General features: G+C 26.4%; 4 protein-coding genes and 1 long non-coding RNA gene across 17 annotated transcripts in view; 2 read left to right on the top strand and 3 right to left on the bottom strand.

The window, feature by feature from the left end:
• Positions 1-162: 162 nt before the first annotated feature.
• Positions 163-5,215, top strand: LOC124951842 (probable cytochrome P450 6a17). 4 transcript variants are annotated; one of them, XM_047500778.1, is made up of 7 exons: positions 351-371; positions 2,387-2,499; positions 3,020-3,412; positions 3,545-4,070; positions 4,172-4,393; positions 4,537-4,788; positions 4,864-5,215. In XM_047500778.1, the coding sequence occupies exons 3-7, from the start codon at positions 3,077-3,079 to the stop codon at positions 5,034-5,036; spliced, it is 1,509 nt and encodes a 502-aa protein (XP_047356734.1). In that variant the 5' UTR covers positions 351-371; positions 2,387-2,499; positions 3,020-3,076; the 3' UTR covers positions 5,037-5,215. The 4 variants fall into 4 exon arrangements, with proteins under 4 accessions (XP_047356737.1, XP_047356735.1, XP_047356734.1 ...); XM_047500781.1 differs by lacking the exons at positions 351-371; positions 2,387-2,499 and adding an exon at positions 163-290; XM_047500779.1 differs by lacking the exon at positions 2,387-2,499 and having other exon boundaries at positions 219-371.
• A 1,263-nt stretch (positions 5,216-6,478) lies between these two features.
• Positions 6,479-9,325, top strand: LOC124951847. 3 transcript variants are annotated; one of them, XR_007101733.1, is made up of 3 exons: positions 6,479-6,635; positions 7,138-7,307; positions 7,401-9,314. XR_007101733.1 is itself a non-coding variant. In XM_047500800.1 (2 exons), the coding sequence occupies exons 1-2, from the start codon at positions 7,148-7,150 to the stop codon at positions 7,568-7,570; spliced, it is 330 nt and encodes a 109-aa protein (XP_047356756.1). In that variant the 5' UTR covers positions 7,118-7,147; the 3' UTR covers positions 7,571-9,325. The 3 variants fall into 3 exon arrangements, 1 of the variants encoding a protein (XP_047356756.1); XR_007101734.1 differs by lacking the exon at positions 6,479-6,635 and adding an exon at positions 6,658-6,900 and having other exon boundaries at positions 7,401-9,320; XM_047500800.1 differs by lacking the exon at positions 6,479-6,635 and having other exon boundaries at positions 7,118-7,307; positions 7,401-9,325.
• On the bottom strand, positions 7,540-11,081 carry LOC124951845 (scaffold protein salvador-like). Of its 6 annotated transcripts, none has more exons than XM_047500794.1 (8): positions 9,853-11,081; positions 9,492-9,629; positions 9,228-9,301; positions 8,994-9,121; positions 8,654-8,887; positions 8,329-8,550; positions 7,940-8,245; positions 7,540-7,866 (listed from the first exon to the last, which is right to left on the bottom strand). In XM_047500794.1, exons 2-8 carry the CDS (start codon positions 9,580-9,582, stop codon positions 7,764-7,766), a joined length of 1,158 nt encoding a protein of 385 aa, XP_047356750.1. In that variant the 5' UTR covers positions 9,583-9,629; positions 9,853-11,081; the 3' UTR covers positions 7,540-7,763. The 6 variants fall into 6 exon arrangements, with proteins under 6 accessions (XP_047356750.1, XP_047356746.1, XP_047356747.1 ...); XM_047500790.1 differs by having other exon boundaries at positions 10,039-11,081; XM_047500791.1 differs by having other exon boundaries at positions 8,329-8,544; positions 10,039-11,081.
• Positions 11,082-11,295: 214 nt separating this feature from the next.
• Positions 11,296-14,140, bottom strand: LOC124951848. Its single transcript, XR_007101735.1, has 2 exons — positions 13,399-14,140; positions 11,296-11,602 (listed from the first exon to the last, which is right to left on the bottom strand). It is a non-coding gene; the product is annotated as an uncharacterized LOC124951848 (long non-coding RNA).
• Positions 14,141-14,151: 11 nt separating this feature from the next.
• LOC124951843 (serine/threonine-protein phosphatase 2A 56 kDa regulatory subunit epsilon isoform) overlaps positions 14,152-18,109 on the bottom strand; it is a 32,808-nt gene continuing 28,850 nt past the window's right edge. For all 3 annotated transcript variants that reach the window (XM_047500783.1, XM_047500784.1, XM_047500785.1), the window contains 8 exons: positions 17,577-17,773; positions 17,260-17,454; positions 16,600-16,730; positions 16,377-16,494; positions 15,808-16,083; positions 15,421-15,650; positions 14,724-14,869; positions 14,152-14,442 (listed from right to left, as the gene is read on the bottom strand). In XM_047500783.1, the coding sequence (XP_047356739.1) occupies positions 14,728-14,869; positions 15,421-15,650; positions 15,808-16,083; positions 16,377-16,494; positions 16,600-16,730; positions 17,260-17,454; positions 17,577-17,773 (1,289 nt within the window). In that variant the 3' untranslated portion in view covers positions 14,152-14,442; positions 14,724-14,727. The remainder of the gene's footprint in view (positions 14,443-14,723; positions 14,870-15,420; positions 15,651-15,807; positions 16,084-16,376; positions 16,495-16,599; positions 16,731-17,259; positions 17,455-17,576; positions 17,774-18,109) is intronic.

Genomic DNA, 18,109 nt, shown 5'->3' with positions numbered 1-18,109 from the left:
ATTTATATATATAAATTGAATATAATACAAAAAAACCATCGATTACGATTATAAACAAAATTATTAATTAAGACGTAGTTTGAAAAAGAGAGAGAAGTATCGATATTATAAAAATAGAGCTAGAAAATAGAAAACAAAGTATGTTGCAATAGTTCAAATGCAATGACATGCGAACTTTCGAATACGGCCTCATAAATATCGTATCTGCAGCTATTGAATGATATATTGAAAGTAGATATACGTTAACAATATTCTAATTATTTATGGAGTGTATGCGTTGAGTTGTAATCGTAAGTATTTGTAATCCTGCCCAAAATATTCGACGAGACTACCACCACCAAGAAGGAATGAAAATGGACTTCGTGATTCAAGTACATTGCTAGTTTATTCAAATATTAATTATTTTAATGGAAAATAATAAAAAATATAATTAAAGTACGTAGGTAATATGATATGGATGAAGAATGTAATTAATTCGAATTTTAAATGTAGACAATAATTTTCTAATGAAACAATTATATTTTTTAGAGACATAAAAACGTTAAATGGATACATATTTGTATCATAAGTACGTAGATCATTTCTATCCTTTATATATTACGCGCGAAATAATAAACAATTGTTAAATCGAAATAATTCGATGGATTTACGTGAATCCATGTATATATATATATATATATATATATATATATATATATATATGTGTGTGTGTGCGTGTTTTGTATTTAAAAAAAAATAATATTTCGTCGAATTTTTATCTATACATATCGAATAAATATGTCATTTATGATCGAAATAATGTATCATAATTCGATAATAATTGTATATAATTGAGCTCGACTATCAAGAAGAAAGAACGAAAAAGAAACATATATGTATGTAAGTATATGGCGAATTAATACTTTGAAATGTATATAAGTGACGGGAATAAAAAAGCAATCACGAAAAATGACATTTATTTTCGGATGATAATAACCTATATAAATTCCAAGAACTGAAACCTTATCATATTGATCTATATAATTTCTTAGAAAATACCTGTATTCAAAGCAAACAACGAAAAAAAAAAAAATTTTAATATTTTTGCATATATGCAAATGAATGTTGAGTTCGGTGCAATGCATTGATACATTCGTAATAAGCATTTCTCTAACACAATATATCTACATACATATAAAATGCATAAACTTTTCCTAAAGTTTCTGAAAATTCGAGTTATTTATGGATATATTGATAACTTTGAGTTATCTATAGATATATTGAAAGAGGATTTACGATAGAAAAAACTTGCTAATTACTTGTAATTAATGAGGGCGATACGGATACCCGTCTGATTGGTATAAACTGAAACAATAATAATGTCATTTACGAATTATGAAGATGGTTAAACGATTTTCGTGGCGCATGTTAATTGCGTTACCATAGAAATATTACGTGTTAATAAATATATTAATTCCTATTAACATTTTATTAAAAAAAAAAACGAATAGCATAAAATATAATATTTAATCGCAAAAAAATCATTAAAAATTGTTATCAATCGTTTTATTACAATAATAGACGATTATTTTGTATTAAGATATATAAAATAAGTTCCCGCCACAAATACATAGATTCTCTTCTACATCGATAGTCAAGTAGTAACTTATTAATAAATCAAATAATAAAAGAATTTATCTTTTTTTTTTTTTTATGATTAATCTCTTTTGTAAATATTTCAGAAAGAATGATATTTTATTATACTTGTCTATAAATTGATCTATATATATTAATTAATAAATAATTTATATTTATTACGGATATTTATTACGAACTCGGTGGTAATCAAAAGTTCTAATAATTTTTTGAAGAAGAAGCGTAAACGAAGATGTAATTAATTGGAATAAGTTTTGAAAAAGGAAAACTTTTGTTTATATTTTCAAACATTATTAATCTATATAAATTCTAAGAATGATTAATACAATTAGAAAGATTAATTGTCTCTTACTTTTAACCTATCATATATTTGTAATATGACGTCATATGAAATGGAACACCGTTAACTTAAACAAATTATCATTTCATCTAAAATTTATTTATGCAGATTCTTTTCTTAGATTCTAAAATATATTCATCAATAGTTATGCTTAAAAGACTTTAGTTATGTTTGAAGAACTTTAAAAAAATGTTTAATTCTGACATTTTTTAATAATTTATTTTTTACATTTTATTTTGCAACATTTTTCACCGTTCAAATGAGAAAGATGCCCTTGACGATAAATAATGAATAAATATATATGCTAAAATCGATATGCATTTTTACATATTTAATAGAATTTATATCTTAACACCTAAAAAGATATATATATATATATATATATCTTTCTCTCTGCCTATTTAACAATAGAGTACGAACATAACGTTCATTCACTGTTCAATGGTTCAACGGATTTCAAACGAGAAAAAAAATCACATGATTAAATTCCTCTCGCGTGCAGTAACAACATCATCAATAGCAATGTGAGCTGTGATAAGTAATATTACAAATAACAAGATTTCACTTTCATCGTCATTTCGTAATTCAATATTACCATTAACACTCGTATGTTAAATTGCTTAATATTACAAATCGATTCGTAATATTTTTGATATTAGTTATGATGTTAATTATGAATTATAAAAATAATATTGTCAATTATTTCATATAAAATAAAAAAAATTATGGTTGAATTTCAAATTAGATTTAAAATAAATGGAATGGTAAATGTATACACGGCTATAATACATTACATTAGATAAATGTGCATACAATAAGAAGAATTGAAATTGATATCTACTTGATTAGCTTGATATATTTTTGTCTCTTATTTATAATATTTCTGAAATTTATTTTACATACTACAATTTTACATAATACATTTGAAATTTATAATACATCTTTTGTCGTTATTTATAATACAACTGAATACAATTATTATACTCTGTCAACATTAAATTTTATATTTTAAATAGAATAAATTCTCTTAATATCATTTTGCAGATATAAAGATATCGAGTAATAACATCGAAGTGATCGTCACGCGTTGAAGATAACAATATGGCAGGAATATTTGAAATACTTTGTGGCCTTACTTTAATTATTTTTTTTTTGTATTACTATCTGACCTCGACGTTCGATTACTGGAAGGTCCGCGGTGTAAAAGGACCTCAACCCATTCCTCTGTTCGGCAATATCAAGGATATATTATTTTATAAGATAAATATGGCAGAATATTTAAGTAATATTTACCATTTTTACAAAGACGAACCATGTGTCGGCATCTTCTTTAGAAGTAAACCAGTACTCATGCTAAGAGATCCACAATTGATAAAGGACATTTTAATCAAAGACTTTTCCAGTTTCCCTCAACGAGGCATAGTCATAACCAAAAAGGTATATAATTTTCTTATTGTATAATTACGCCGATAATTATAACAGTAGACTGAATTAAAAAATTCAAAGGAAAATAAAATAGCGATCTGTAATATTCATTATCCATTATTACATTTTATTTTACTATTAAAGATAGATCCACTGTCGGAAAATCTCGTTTTTCTCGAAGCGTTAAGATGGAGACCGTTAAGGAATAAATTGACAACTGTGTTTACTTCTGTTAAATTAAAGGAAATGTTTCCATTGATGAAGATAACCACAGATCATTTGGAGCAATATATTAATAAGATACCTGATAATTATATCCTTAACATTAATGAATTAAATACTAAATACATTATAGAAATGATAACTAGATTTGGATTCGGCATGGAAACAAATATATTTAACGATGGAGAAAATGAATTTTTGAAAGTAGCTAAAAAAATATCAGAGAACAATATAATAAATTTACTGAAACAAAATCTGCAAATATATTTTCCGAAATTGTACGATCAACTCGGCTTTTTATTCAAAAATGTTCATCTAACTTCTTTCTTTGTAAATACAGTTAAAAATGCAATAGAATACAGAATAAAAAATAACATCGTTAGAAACGATTTCATAAATTTAATGATGGAATTGAAAAAAAACTCGAAAAACTTCAGCGAAGAGATCGGTAAGATATAAAAATTTTTCTAGATTTATCTATTTTTATCGAAAATATTAAAAACATTAGGATATATTATTTAATTATATATTTATTTATATGTATTTCAGAATTAACGGATATATTTTTTGGCGCTCAAGCGTTCATGTTTTTTATAGCTGGTTTTGAAACATCTTCCTTAGCTATGACCTTTACCCTTTACGAATTAGCTCAAAATCATAACATACAAGATGAAGTTCGCAAAGAAATCAATGAAGTATTTGAACAAAATAACGGTACCTTAAATATCGAATCTATAAAAGATCTGAAATATTTACATGCGTCATTTAAAGGTACGTATGGCAAAAAAAAATTGAATTATAAATTATCATTAATCATTAAAATAATCTCTGTGTGTGAGTATCTATTTATGCAAATATAGTCGAGTTATTTTTTTGTAAGTAGTATTAGTAATACGCCAAATACAAAATTTTAGAAGCACTAAGGAAATATCCACCAATAACATATTTACATAGAGAATGTACGATACCTTCTTACACATTGAAAGGCACTAATATTACTATACAGAAGAATCAACAAATTTTGATACCGATACTCGGATTACATTACGATCCAAAAATTTATCTGAATCCAAATGTTTTTGATCCTAAACGATTTATGACCAAAAATAATGGAATTAAGAATGAAATGTATCTACCTTTTGGTACTGGACCTCGTAACTGTTATGGTAAGAAAATTAAAACTATCGTAAAAATCAAAATACTCACGTTAAATGAATAATATAATTTGTGTCATTGTGTAGGAGAAAAATTTGCGTTGTATCAAACGACACTTGGACTGGCAACATTATTACGGAATTGTAAAGTCGATATTTGTGAAAAAACAAAAATTCCATTTACGCATCTTCCGTCACATTTGTTCTTACGACCAGCTGGTGGAATATATTTGAAAATAAGTAAAATTAATGAAAAATAATAGAATTCCCTTGTTATAAAATACATTGTAAAATTAATTCCATTATCATTAATAAATAATCATTAATAAATAAGATTACTTTGTTAACATTTAAACAATTGACCAACATTACAAAAATCATAAGATGCAATTGATATAAAATAAATTCAATCTATCAAATAAAATGAAATAAAATCAAAATTTGGGCAAACATAAATCATGTACTTAGAAGAGTATAATTAATAAATAAAATTATTTTACTAATATTTAAACGCTAATATCTCTATTTAACGTCGGGGCCTGAATTCTTTCTAAACTCATGTCACCTTAAAAATAAGGGTAGAGTTTTTTAAATTAGAGTTTCACTCAGCTCGAGGGTTTTCAATCATACTAACTTTCATGTGGTAAAACCAGAATTGATAGTACTCACATTAATTACTTTAATATCTCTCAGGTAGAATTTTTGGATGAGATCCTCGATTGTAAGCTCTTGTATTTTCTTTCGGAAAGAATGACTCGAGCTCCTTTTGTTCTGATCCTCGGCACGTGACATATTACATCTTCCAAATTCATTCAGATTTCTTGTTGAGGGATCGATCTGTTTATCGATTGGCGGAGCTCTCATTAAAGAATCGAATTCTTCTCGTACGAGCGTTCTATCATCGATGAACCGATCAATTAGAGAAGATTCGTTATATCGACGAAGGTCCGATGTAACGTAATAGGACTTGGTTCATCATGGTGCGATTGGATTTATACATGGAAATTTTGAATTCTTTTCGCACTAGTAAATTCAGAGAGATATCCATTATTTCGTATGGTTACTCGCGCATTTGTCGATGAGCACATGCGTGGATGTTCACAGGCGCGAGAACTGCGCTTTGATTGTTGATATACCGAAAGCACTACCATTATGTGTGTTATATAAAGTTGACGGTTGTCAAAGGGTGGATCTTTCCATAAGCGGGGTCTCACTCACCTTCTGTTAGTTAAGAAAGTACTGAAACTATCGAAAAGACATATAGAATTTCATACTTAAGTCATATGCAAATATACGTTATAACGCTATTATTATCGAGGAAATGATTGCATATCTTTATACGTTTCCAAAATATTAAGTATTAAGTATTATTATTATTATATTAAGTATTATCATTTTACATTGTTATTATTTTTTAATAATAATAATAATAATAGTATAAATTAATAGAGTATTCGATAAGCTTGATCTTTTATATTTTACGTTTTATATTTTATAAATTATATGTTTGATAGCAAGTAATATTGAACTACGAACGACTTAAATATATTCAGGTTATTTGTTATTGTTTACCTAGAAACAAAAATATAAAGTTTAATTGAAAAGTGTTTCTTAATTGTACAATTTATCTGTAGAAAAGTATAATCTGGTATATAATTTTTTCTTACTTTTCTGATGTACTATTAAATTTAATACATATAATATTTTTGTCACGCACTAACTCATTTGATTGGGTTAGTATAGTCTATAGAAGGTTATATAACAAACAATCATAGTGGGGGACAGTGTTTCCCTATTGGGCTTCTGGTTTCAAAATTTGTTTGTTTTGCCCCTGAAATCGCACATACTTCGAGCGAAAGGTGATAATAAATTTTATATGGTCTGATGTTTTATATAAAATAGAAATAATAAAAATCTACTATGAAAACAAATTTTGTGTGTTAGTGTTAGGTTAAGTCAATGAAATGGATCAAATATTCAAGATTTTACGTATACGTTCAAATAGTTATGTAAAAAGCAATGACAGGATACCTTGTCAGTTCTAAGCATATCAATATTCAAAAGTATCTGAATATTAATTTGAAAAATTCATGAAATACATTCTATTAAAGACAATAAAATAAGGTTATCTTATCGTTTAAGTACTATAAAAAAACATAAGTAATACAAAGTAAAATATATTATGTTTATAGGTTATGTAATTGCATTAGTTTTGATACGTATTTCAGTTAACTCATTTATATCAATATTTGATAAATTATAGTTGTAAATTAATATATTTAGGATATTATATAATTATTTATCATACATTTTTATATAAATAATTATGTAATTTTTCTAAATTATTAATTTCATTTTTAGATACGTAAGAATGATTTTTTCACGTTATATCAAAAAGTTAGATCAAGCAACGAAAGAAAAAATACGATTAAGATTAGCTATGGCTTATGCAATAATAGCATGGAATGGATTTGCAATTGGTTTATACATGTTATCTAATGGACGACATGAAGCTCCGGATACACCAAAAGGTACTTTTTAATCTATTTAATTTTTGTTTTGCTTTATTAGATTTATTCAATGATCAGATGAACTCTAAACATTATGTTATGATATATATATAGGTTTAACCAGAGTACTTGCTTCCCACACAGAAGAAAGTAAAGTTATTCGGATAAGAGGATTTAATATAATAGAAAATACTGTTTATGATAAAAGCAAACTTGATGAAATTCGTAATAATATTATAAACACTCATAATAATACTTCTAATGATGAAGATTCTGACTTCTAAATTTTATTATAAAGCATAATAATAATAAGATAGATGTATATAATAATAAAATATAATTAAAATAATAAGTATTATTTGTTATTTACAAATTTAAAGAATATCAGGATATTCGTTGATACATTAATTTAACAAAGGAACCAATAACTCAGTCAATAACAATAGATAAATTGCCTGCAATCATATCATATGAAACTTAAGGAAGAGATCGTCGTAAAGCTATTGCACCTGACGAAGAATTTCCTGTTTCAGGATTTAAATCTTTCAATCTTTGTTCCATTTCACATAACAAAGCTGACCTATTGAAATTTTTTCATATTATTCATTTATATAAATTAATTTATATTGTAAAATTATCTTTATATTTCAAACCTGTATTCTTCATATCTCATAACTACTTCTTCCAATTCTTGTTTGTAAAGTCTTGTCAGCATTGCATTGAAACAATCAAGTTCTGGTAAACGAAAGAGCTCCCATCGTAATTTACGATCTAATGCAATGGATGCCCTACTATACACATATAACCAATGAGGAATTTCTTCATTAAGATACGGATTCGCTGGTACTAAGACACTGTGAGAATGAAAATGTGTATGTCTAGGAGGTGATACTACTCTTATAGCTTGTACTTCGTGCGGATAACATGGATGCTCATATTGCGCTTGTCTTGTTATGTGACTGCAAATAATATGAGATTATTATTTATACAGATAGAATGAATTACGTAATAAATAACATAGTAATGATCATCAATCACTCACTTAACATAATAGACACCATATTCCGGTGATTCTATTCTTTCCCACCCAGTGGGCAAACCTTCTTTTTCTAGAGGATGCGACCAATGAGTAGTTTTTGTATTATGATCTATATAATACTTTCTACCTCTAAGTGTAAAATCTACCGACCAACCAGGCGGTAAAGGTAATTCTTCTTGTTGTTCGCTTCTAGAACTTGATCTTTCTGACTGACATCTACTATATCTTTAAAAATGTTCACATTTTGTTTTTAATAAAATAAAAACAATAATTACTAGATTAATATTTTAATTAATATTTTAATTTTAATCATTATTATTGAATATACCCAGCATTTTGACGATATACTGACTGATTATATTCTTCATAACCTGTATCTACATCAAATGGTAAATAAGGCACTTGTGGTGTCTGAACACGGTCCAGATGATATTCAGATCCAGCATATTGATTGACATAAGTATGTGATACAGCAGGTGATAATCCTGAATGATATAATGGTGTAGCAGTACGAGAAGACATACCTTCGTTTAATCCAGTATTAACAGAGAGACCTGCAAATCTAATAAAATAAAATGTTACATATTAATATTATTTCTAAATCTCAAGTGTTTATGCAATAAAAATAATAACTTTTCATATCTGAATTTTAACATATTAAATATTACCTTTGCGCTAAGTCTGGGACTGAACTATTTGGAGTATATTTTCCTTCGTGACTACCTAATCCAACAGCGCTCATTGTAGTTTTTGTATTTCCAAATTTTTGTACTATACTTGGTTGTTGTGGAATAGACTATAAAAAATATATCTATCTATATTGACTTCTATTCGTGATCATATATTTACCACATTTTTAAAAAATCTAACATTTGAAATGAATATAAATCAATATAATTTACCATCGATGATGGTATTGTAGGATGATTTCGTCGTCTTACTCTTCTGTTTGGTTCTGTCGTCCATACATTGATAACTAAAAAAAAACAAAATAATAATTGTCCAATAAACTACAAGACTTATTCTTATACTTATATATTATTATATTATATTATTACTTTTTATATTTATACAATAATATATTATGTACTTTTAATAATACAATTTAATTTTTTAAGGTATTATTATTTTTTTTTTTAATAATCTAAAACCAAAATTTATCTCACTTGGCATCTCAGGCGGTGTCTCTTTCTTAATATATTTGCCTACAACTCCTTCTTTTATTGTTCTTAAGTCTTTATTTTTTCGCGACAACATTGTAATTGATTGTAAAACTGTTCGTATGTCACAAAATATATAGTAATCTGAAATATTTTATTAATCTGCATTATATTAATAATACATTATTATTGGATTTTAACGACTATGTCACTACAAATTAGTGGTTACATTTTTAATATCAACTTCTTATTTATTATATACCATTAATACAATATATATATATACATATATACAATATATATATATATATATATATATATATATATATATATATATATATATATATATATATATACAGTAATGTACTTTTTATTAGAAATCAATTTTCATTTCGATTTATAATCATAAAAATCGATATTTTATCTTCGAGTAATCAAATAATCTAAACATTTTGTTCACATAAATTAAAGCCATTCTTATGAGTATAACAAAAATATCATATTAATTATGGCCGATATAGTGAAAACGAAACTAAATGAAAAAGTCACTGACATAGAATGTAACAATACCAATTTAACATCAAAATTTGACAATAACAATGACAATGAATTCGTCAACGAATAAAATCAAGCTTTGCATAGAAGAACTATTATTGGAATATTCAATTCTTATACCAAGAGGTTGTGTTTCAATGCGATTGGTCAATTAAAGGATCCTTTTGATTCGTTGATAGTTACCAATTACGTACGTAAGAAAATTGAATTTGTGAATTTAAATAGTTTATACAATATTTTTTTTATATTTATTTTCTCACAATTTGTTTCCTTTCTTTATAAAATTTATATCATTAACATTAAATGTTCTGTAGTAAAAATACAAAATTGTGATAATTTTCATATTTATACTCATTTTATTTCTCTCAAATAACGAATAACGTTGTGGCATTATAAAATTGATGATAAAAAAAAGAAGAAAAAAAAAAAAAGAACTATAAATTACTTCATTATTTTACATTTATCGATCTAAGATAATATAGTATCTTTTTTGATGTCAATATGAATAAATAGTAAAATTAAAATACTTACCCCCTACTACTCACCGGATCAGAATTAAAACATATAAAAAAATTCACTTTTATCCTAGAATCATAAGCACGATATAAAAATTAATGCGGCACGTTCTTTCTGGTACTAATATTATTGAAAAAAAACTTTGTCAGTATTGTTAATATTAACTTCATCATAAATACATTCAATATTATTAACAGTTCTATAATACTTTTTTCAAATGAGTATTAAACAGTGATAAATTTTGATAGAGTATAGATTTCTACGTTTATACAGGGTGTCTTGAAATAGCGATTAAATTACAATAAATGTTTGATATTGTGCACATACTGTAGAAATATTGTACCTATGGAGAGTATGAAATTTAGAAAATTTATTGCCGGATTTCTTTTTTAAATACAAAATTTATCCTACTGCTTCAGTTTTGATCTTCTCATCATAAGAGCACCGTTCGAAATGTAAATGAAATATAGATATTATATCATAAATTAAAAAAAAAAAAAAAAAAATATATATATATATATATATATATATATATATATATATGTAGCGCGTAAAAAAATTTAATTCCTACTTTGTTTGTTTGTTTCTCTTTTTTTTTTTTTCTTTTTACTACCAGGAAAATATTTGTTTCTGCAATTAATGCTTAATAGAAAATAGGATTACACTGGATTTGGTTATAGGCAAATTCAATTAGTACTTCTCAATTTTGATTGGAGTAAGAGAAAAGAATAACGTTGAATAACTATCAATAACAGTTGTTTAATGATAGGTTTTGTTTGTTAACTATCACAGTGCATCTCATGTTTGTATAGTTTTTTTTTTCTTTCTTTTTTTTTTTTTTTTTTTTTTTTTTTTACGTATCGTGCATTTCTAGCATAATTAAGCTGAGGTAAAACAACTGTTTGAGGCAGCTTCTTCCAAGTCTATGTTTCCCTGCAGCAGACATGTTATATTATCCATACGTTGTTTTATTCTTATTATAACTTCAATGTTTTAGTAATGAATTCTACTGGTCCTACATGGTGGTAGAAATGCAATTTGTCATGCTGTAAAAAAATATTGATATATTATGTGATTTCCATTTTTCTTAATGAATCGTAACAGTATTACAATCTACATTATTTTTCTTTTTTCTTTTTTTTTTTCTTTTTCCTCCTTTTTAATATATATATACGATCAAAGACAATATATCCCGCTCTTTCTTACTTGCCCGATGATATCTCCAACTCACAATGAAAATTAAATGTCAAATATCTAAATGACAATAGAGAACTGCGTTCACAATGAGAAAAAGGAAAATCTGCAGGGCTAACAGGGATTAGGCCACGCATGAATGAACTACTGTGGTTTTGATATTACAGTGACATAAAAACAATTTGCATCAGAATGTAGTTCCTATTTTTTTTTTTTTTTTTTTTTTTTTTTTTTTTTTTTTTTTTTTCTTTTTTTTTTCCTTTAATTTATATTTGCATGTAAGCTGCATTGAAAAAAGTAACAGAGTAAAAATAAATTAGACATTCAATCAATAAAGTGCCTATTTACGCATTAAAGACTTTGTACGATACTACCTACGTTTCTCGGAGTTATACATTACAGCATTTACAATAATCATGTACTTCACTTTCTTTCTAGCAACTAATTTCATTTCACGAAGCGAATGAGAAGTACAAAATAAAAAAGTATATTAAGAGACAGTACGATGAAAAATATTTGACGAACAATGTAAAACATGAAAGATAATAATAAATGTATATAGGTTTTTTTTTTTCCAACTAGTTCATGAAAATATGAGCAAGTATGATTACTCAATGTTTAATCATCTATTTATTAATTGCTATTATTTGTTTGTTATTATTTATTATCGTTATTTTTAATATTATTTATTATTATTATTATTATTATTTTTATTATTTTTATTATTATCGTTATTATCACTATTACTATTTGTATTATTTATTATCAATATTATCATTATCGTTATTATTAATTATCGTTATTATTATTATTATTATTATTATTATTATTATTATTATTATTTATTATTTATTATTTATTATTATTACTATTATTAATATTATTATATTATTATGCAATCGTAAGAAATTTTAAAAACGATCCCACGTTTTCACGGTGGCCACAGTGGGAGCACAGCTCCGAATAAATCTTATGCATCGTAATCTCTATTAATCATTATATTTATAAGCAATGAATATTTTGGTACAATTAAACTTTTTTTTATTATTATTATTATTATTATTCTTATTATTGTATATACTTGTCCTTCATATCTTTTTATCATTTTTTCTTCTCTTTTATTTAGGAAAAAAAAAGAAAAAAAAAAAAATAAAATAAAGAACCATACTTTTTTACGTATCTCTTTTTTGGCGGATCAACCTCCCTCCCCTTTCCCCGATTTATCGTGAATATATATATATACATATATATATATATATATATATATATATATCGTTCTTGGATATGCTGTTCTTATGCATATATCCTTTCAATAAGATCCTTTCGTTCGTGGAAAAAAGTTAGTTCCATTATTTAGTTGTTGCGCGTGCGTGCTTGCGTGCATGCATGCAGTCTGCGTAAACAACATTAGTGTTTCTTCAGTAGCGCATGAAGTTCGTATGTATATAATACGTATATATGCTTAATACACGCGTTTTTATTAAAATTGCCGCTTTTGGTATATTTCTGTTGTATGTACGAGTGCGTAATTTTTCTTGTATCATCAATATTACTATATTTTTATTAATATATTGTATTATTTATGTATATATATATATATATATATATATATATATATATATATACACACATATATATATATATTTACCTAATTTATTACGTTTTGTTATATTTATCATCATTAATACGAATATATGATACATTTTCAAACAACGCTCCCCCTCCCCCGCTGGCTCCGTCGGAGGTGAGGATCATAGTAAAAGTCAGAGTCAGTCACAGGCGAACGAGACACTAGCCATTATTTATAATCCAAAGTGCGATGTCACGTCGAAAAGAAAAGAAAGAAAGGAGATAGTTTGAGTATGTGTGTGTGTGTGTGTGTGTGTGTGTGTGTGATATATATATATATATATATATATATATATATAGAGAGAGAGAGAGAGAGAGAGAGAGAAGTAAAAGAAAAATAATTGTAGGGGAGGGGGGTATGAGTAGGTGGGTCGATTTGGTTTTTGGGTAGGAGGTTAAACAAGGTTCATAACGATACTGCTGCATTCATTCAAATTTACATCCCGATCGTCCCCTCCAACCGAGCACAGCTGAAAATCTTAGCTTTAAGAAGGGGACACACTAATATATCATCCTCGTATTATGTGCTGACACTGAAAGTACATTATACAACTTAAATGATTGCTGATTTTCATCCGAAAAAAAGAAAAATAAACATTAATGTACACAGAATAAAATTATTAAAAATTATCATCATCAATCATCATCATGGCGTCAGAGAACAATACAATTGCGATTTTCTGCTTTCTTCCTTCACAACTCCTTCTTTTTCCTTCTCTTCTTCTTTCTTTTTTCTTTCATTCTTTCATATATATATATATATATATATATATATATATATATATATATATATATATATATATATGTATATATATATATATTTTTTCATTTTTTTTTTATTTACGAACTCCATTTTGCCTTCCGGGCGCGATTCTAACGAAAGAAATTGTATTTTACGTCAAGAATGCCATCGTGAGATATTTGTTTCTTTTTTTCTTTCTTCTTTTTCTTTCCTTCCTTCTGCCTCTTTTTTTCTAACAACGATAATTTCTTGCTTGTAGTGTATGGACAATCGACGTAAACTAAGGACTAATAACTGGGCAGCGTAATAGTGTATGTCCACCTGTAATAAAAGGAAAAAAAAAAAAAAATAATATTCATATGTAAATTTATGTAAAAGCATTTAATGCGTGTAATATATATATATATATAAAATATATATTACACGTTTTACCAAATACTTATAAATGATATATATATATGACAATTAGTATGTAGAAACGATTCTAAAAAATTTCAGCAGTAAAATAATTTTTTATCTTTACTCACGTGAATATTTCGAGTTCCAAAAACTATAAAAAAGGTTCTGAACAATTGAGTCATTTTTAAACTGAATATACATACTAGCTCAGGGGCGGGTTCGCGTCGCTGGTGCAGTCGTGGCAGGAACAGAATTGTTGGATGTTTCTGTTAGTGCACCGCGTCGCTCTATTTCGAGTTCGTTTAATTTTTTCCATAATTCTTCTCTCTCCTTTTCCCTTTTCTTTTCTCTGTTAGATAAACGTATATATATGTATGTGTGTATATATATATATATATATATGTATAATATGTATAGAGAGAGAGAGAGAAAGAGAGAGAGGGAGAGAGAGAGAGAGAGAGGGGAGGAGGAGAAAGATATATATATATATACTAGCAAATAAAGAATACAAAGAAATTTTTTATCAAAGATTTAACCTTTTCTTTTTTTTCTATTTTTTTTTTTTTTAAAGATTTTTTTTAAAGACTAAAATCAGTCGACAGAATTCTGTACGAATGAAGAACTTTTAGATTAAAGGTAGGATGATATCTTGATATTTTTATGATATACAACCAATTCTCTTTATCATTATATATATATATATATATATATATATTCATTAAATAATTTGTTTTATATTAATTTGATATCATTTAAATAAGAAATGAATAATTTGCATAATACGAGAAAAATATATCGGACGTTATACTCTGCGAGAAAATCGACCGAAAAAAAAGAAAAAGAAAAAGAAAAAAAAAAAGAAGAAAAATAAAAAAAAAAATCATAAATTCGTTTGCTTACTTTTGCCTTTCAGACTTATAGCTGGCAGTAAGTTCATCGAATTGCTTGCTGTTCATTTCCATAAACGTTTTGAGTACATTATAAACAAGTGCTACGATCGTCTGATTCCAATGCTCCTTGCTAATTTTATACAATGCGGGGAACATGATCGCCATTATTACGTGATTATTTTCCTCGATTAGCGACATTATATACTCGTTATTCCAGAAGTACAATGCTCTCTCTGCGACCTATGTATATCGATAAATAAACAATTAAATTATTTTACGATTATTTCTATTATATCAAAAATTTAATTTATTATAATTTATAATTATATATATATATATATATATATATATATATATATATATATATATATATGTACGAATTCAAGTTACATATTACCTGGAAATGCGGCGAGGATACGCAACGTGCGATTTGCCTGAACAAAGGCTCTTGGATTTTAACAAATTGGCTAGGTTCTATGACATCAAGTATTTCCTCAATCTCACCAAGGAACATAACCTCCTTCTGGCTGCATGTCTTAGGCCAGAACTTAAGGAGGCCTCGTACAACTGGTTCCGTTAAGGTTGCGTCTTTCTCCAAGAATTGTACAACGCAATAAGCTAACTGTGCATGATAGAGCGATAAACACTTCACTTTGTGTAATGGTAGTAATACCTATGTATAACAGATAAATCAATTGTTAGACGTAAGAGATCTCATATATATATATATATATATTAGGAGGACCGGAAAGTAATGTCGTTTCTGCGCATGTCAATATTTGATTGTGATTAAAAATAAAAACTTGTTAAAAATTTATTCGTTTGAATTTAATTTAAGAAAGCGACATTACTTTCCGGTCCCCCTAATATATATATATATATATATATATATACGATAAAAGAAATCATATCAAATATATCTTTAATTCACAATGTAATTTTTTTAATATGTAAAAAAAATGTTACCTTAATCAAGAACTGTTTGTGTTCTACTTTTAAAGGTAGAGCAAATCCATTAATGATGCTACCAAGAATTTCAAGAAGTTCGCCTACTCCATTAAAGTGTTCCGTTTCATAGACGAACCTATAATTAAAGAACAACGTTAACGTGTCTTTAATATGAATAAACAAACCAGTTCTCCAGGTATCAATATTCTAAATAATATGGATAACGTGAATCAAAAAGTACCTCAGAAAAATGTTATTAATTTGTTTGCGTATGAACGCTCGAAGACCAAGGAACTTGCCGTAAATACGATGTAAAACGGTCTTAAGAAAATCTCTTTCCCTAGGATCTTCCGAGTCGAATAATTCCAATAACTGTAATCATAAATTACGATTTACATTATTGTATCTACTCAATAAACATTAATTTACATCTTAATATAAACAGATTTTGTTCGATAATTATTGTCATATCAAATGAAATAACATTTACTTTGTTGATTTTCAGTTGATTCAAACGAAGCATTAAACACTAGAAATTACTAACTAATCAAAATGTGTCCGGTTTCAATCGTTTTAATAAAAACGTTTACCTCAAATTTTCGTCGAACATTTTTTCTCAAGGTATTATGATTTTTCTATTATATACATATGATTAATTTTATAAATCTCTTTTTTTTATTTCCTTCTCCGGTTTTCCTTTCTTTTTCTGAGAAACATATGAAGTAGTATATCTTAATATACTGGAATAATATTGTTTTTATAGTTCAATAAAACATGATATATATTGAAATATAAAATAGATAAATAAAATGTTTCTTCCGAGATATAAAAAAAAAAAAAGTTATTTTAAATAGCGACAGTTATTTCGAACTTATTCTTCTTTCATAAAATTAATCCTTACTTGTAAAACAAATTTTTGGTCAATAACTTTCTTGCCAATGGCAGGTTGGAAGTCTGAAGACTCGAGAAAGCGAAGAAAGAATTCATAAACCAACTGAAGGTGGGGCCAGCTCGCCTCCAATGTTGGATCATCTTCTTCTGGATCAAAGTCTGGATTTTCACTAGGTGGCAACGTACGGAAAAGATTCGCTGATATCTACACAAAAAAAAATATATATATATATATATATAATTATTTTACAACATGAATAATTAAAAAAAAACCAAAAAAGAAAAAAGAAAAAAAAAGTGGATAAAATAACGACGATATAGACATACCATCTTGATGATTTCTGGGTAAACAGGTTCGGTAAGAACGCCTCGTCCAGCCGTGATGTATTCCACCAATTCGTTGAGGGTACTGCGTTTAATTTCCTTCCCCTTGAGATCCGCCATCGGATCCATAAAATCGAACGCCACACAGCATTGCCGAAGTTTTCTAATAAACAAATCTTCTTGCTCTGACGGTGTAACATCTGTAAAATAAATTAATGAATGTTATCGATAAAATGTTTCATAAAAATTATTAAAAGCTAATTTATATCATTATATAATTATAATGATATAAATTATTTTTGATATAATGATAAATGCATGATCATTTTCATGATAAATACACGAAAAATTATATTATTTACATATTATAGTATGTAATAAATATATAAATATATGTATAATATATTTTTAATATACATATAAAAATAATATTTATACTATATATATATATAATAATAATAATAATATACTGTAATATATACCGATAATAATTTAATTAATATTTATACTAATTATAATTATTACGTATCAGTATA

This window comes from Vespa velutina, chromosome 9 (assembly GCF_912470025.1).
Source record: "Vespa velutina chromosome 9, iVesVel2.1, whole genome shotgun sequence".
Taxonomy (NCBI): Eukaryota; Metazoa; Arthropoda; class Insecta; order Hymenoptera; family Vespidae; genus Vespa; species Vespa velutina.
The sequence above is the reverse complement of the archived record's forward strand: the minus strand, read 5'-3'. Positions and strand labels throughout refer to the sequence as shown.

Bases quoted from the DNA above. Each gene is read 5' to 3' on its own strand.
- LOC124951842 (XM_047500781.1), top strand. From the start codon at position 3,077: ATGGCAGGAATATTTGAAATACTTTGTGGCCTTACTTTAATTATTTTT. The intron at 4,071-4,171 runs GTAAGATATAAA...TATGTATTTCAG, and splicing joins AAACTTCAGCGAAGAGATCG to AATTAACGGATATATTTTTT. The intron at 4,394-4,536 runs GTACGTATGGCA...ACAAAATTTTAG, and splicing joins TTTACATGCGTCATTTAAAG to AAGCACTAAGGAAATATCCA.
- LOC124951847 (XM_047500800.1), top strand. From the start codon at position 7,148: ATGATTTTTTCACGTTATATCAAAAAGTTAGATCAAGCAACGAAAGAA. The intron at 7,308-7,400 runs GTACTTTTTAAT...ATATATATATAG, and splicing joins AGCTCCGGATACACCAAAAG to GTTTAACCAGAGTACTTGCT.
- LOC124951845 (XM_047500790.1), bottom strand. From the start codon at position 10,066: ATGTTAAATTGGTATTGTTACATTCTAT. The intron at 9,630-10,038 runs GTCAGTGACTTT...AAAATATTTCAG, and splicing joins TTGGTATTGTTACATTCTAT to ATTACTATATATTTTGTGAC. The intron at 7,867-7,939 runs GTTTGAAATATA...AAATTTCAATAG, and splicing joins ATGAGATATGAAGAATACAG to GTCAGCTTTGTTATGTGAAA.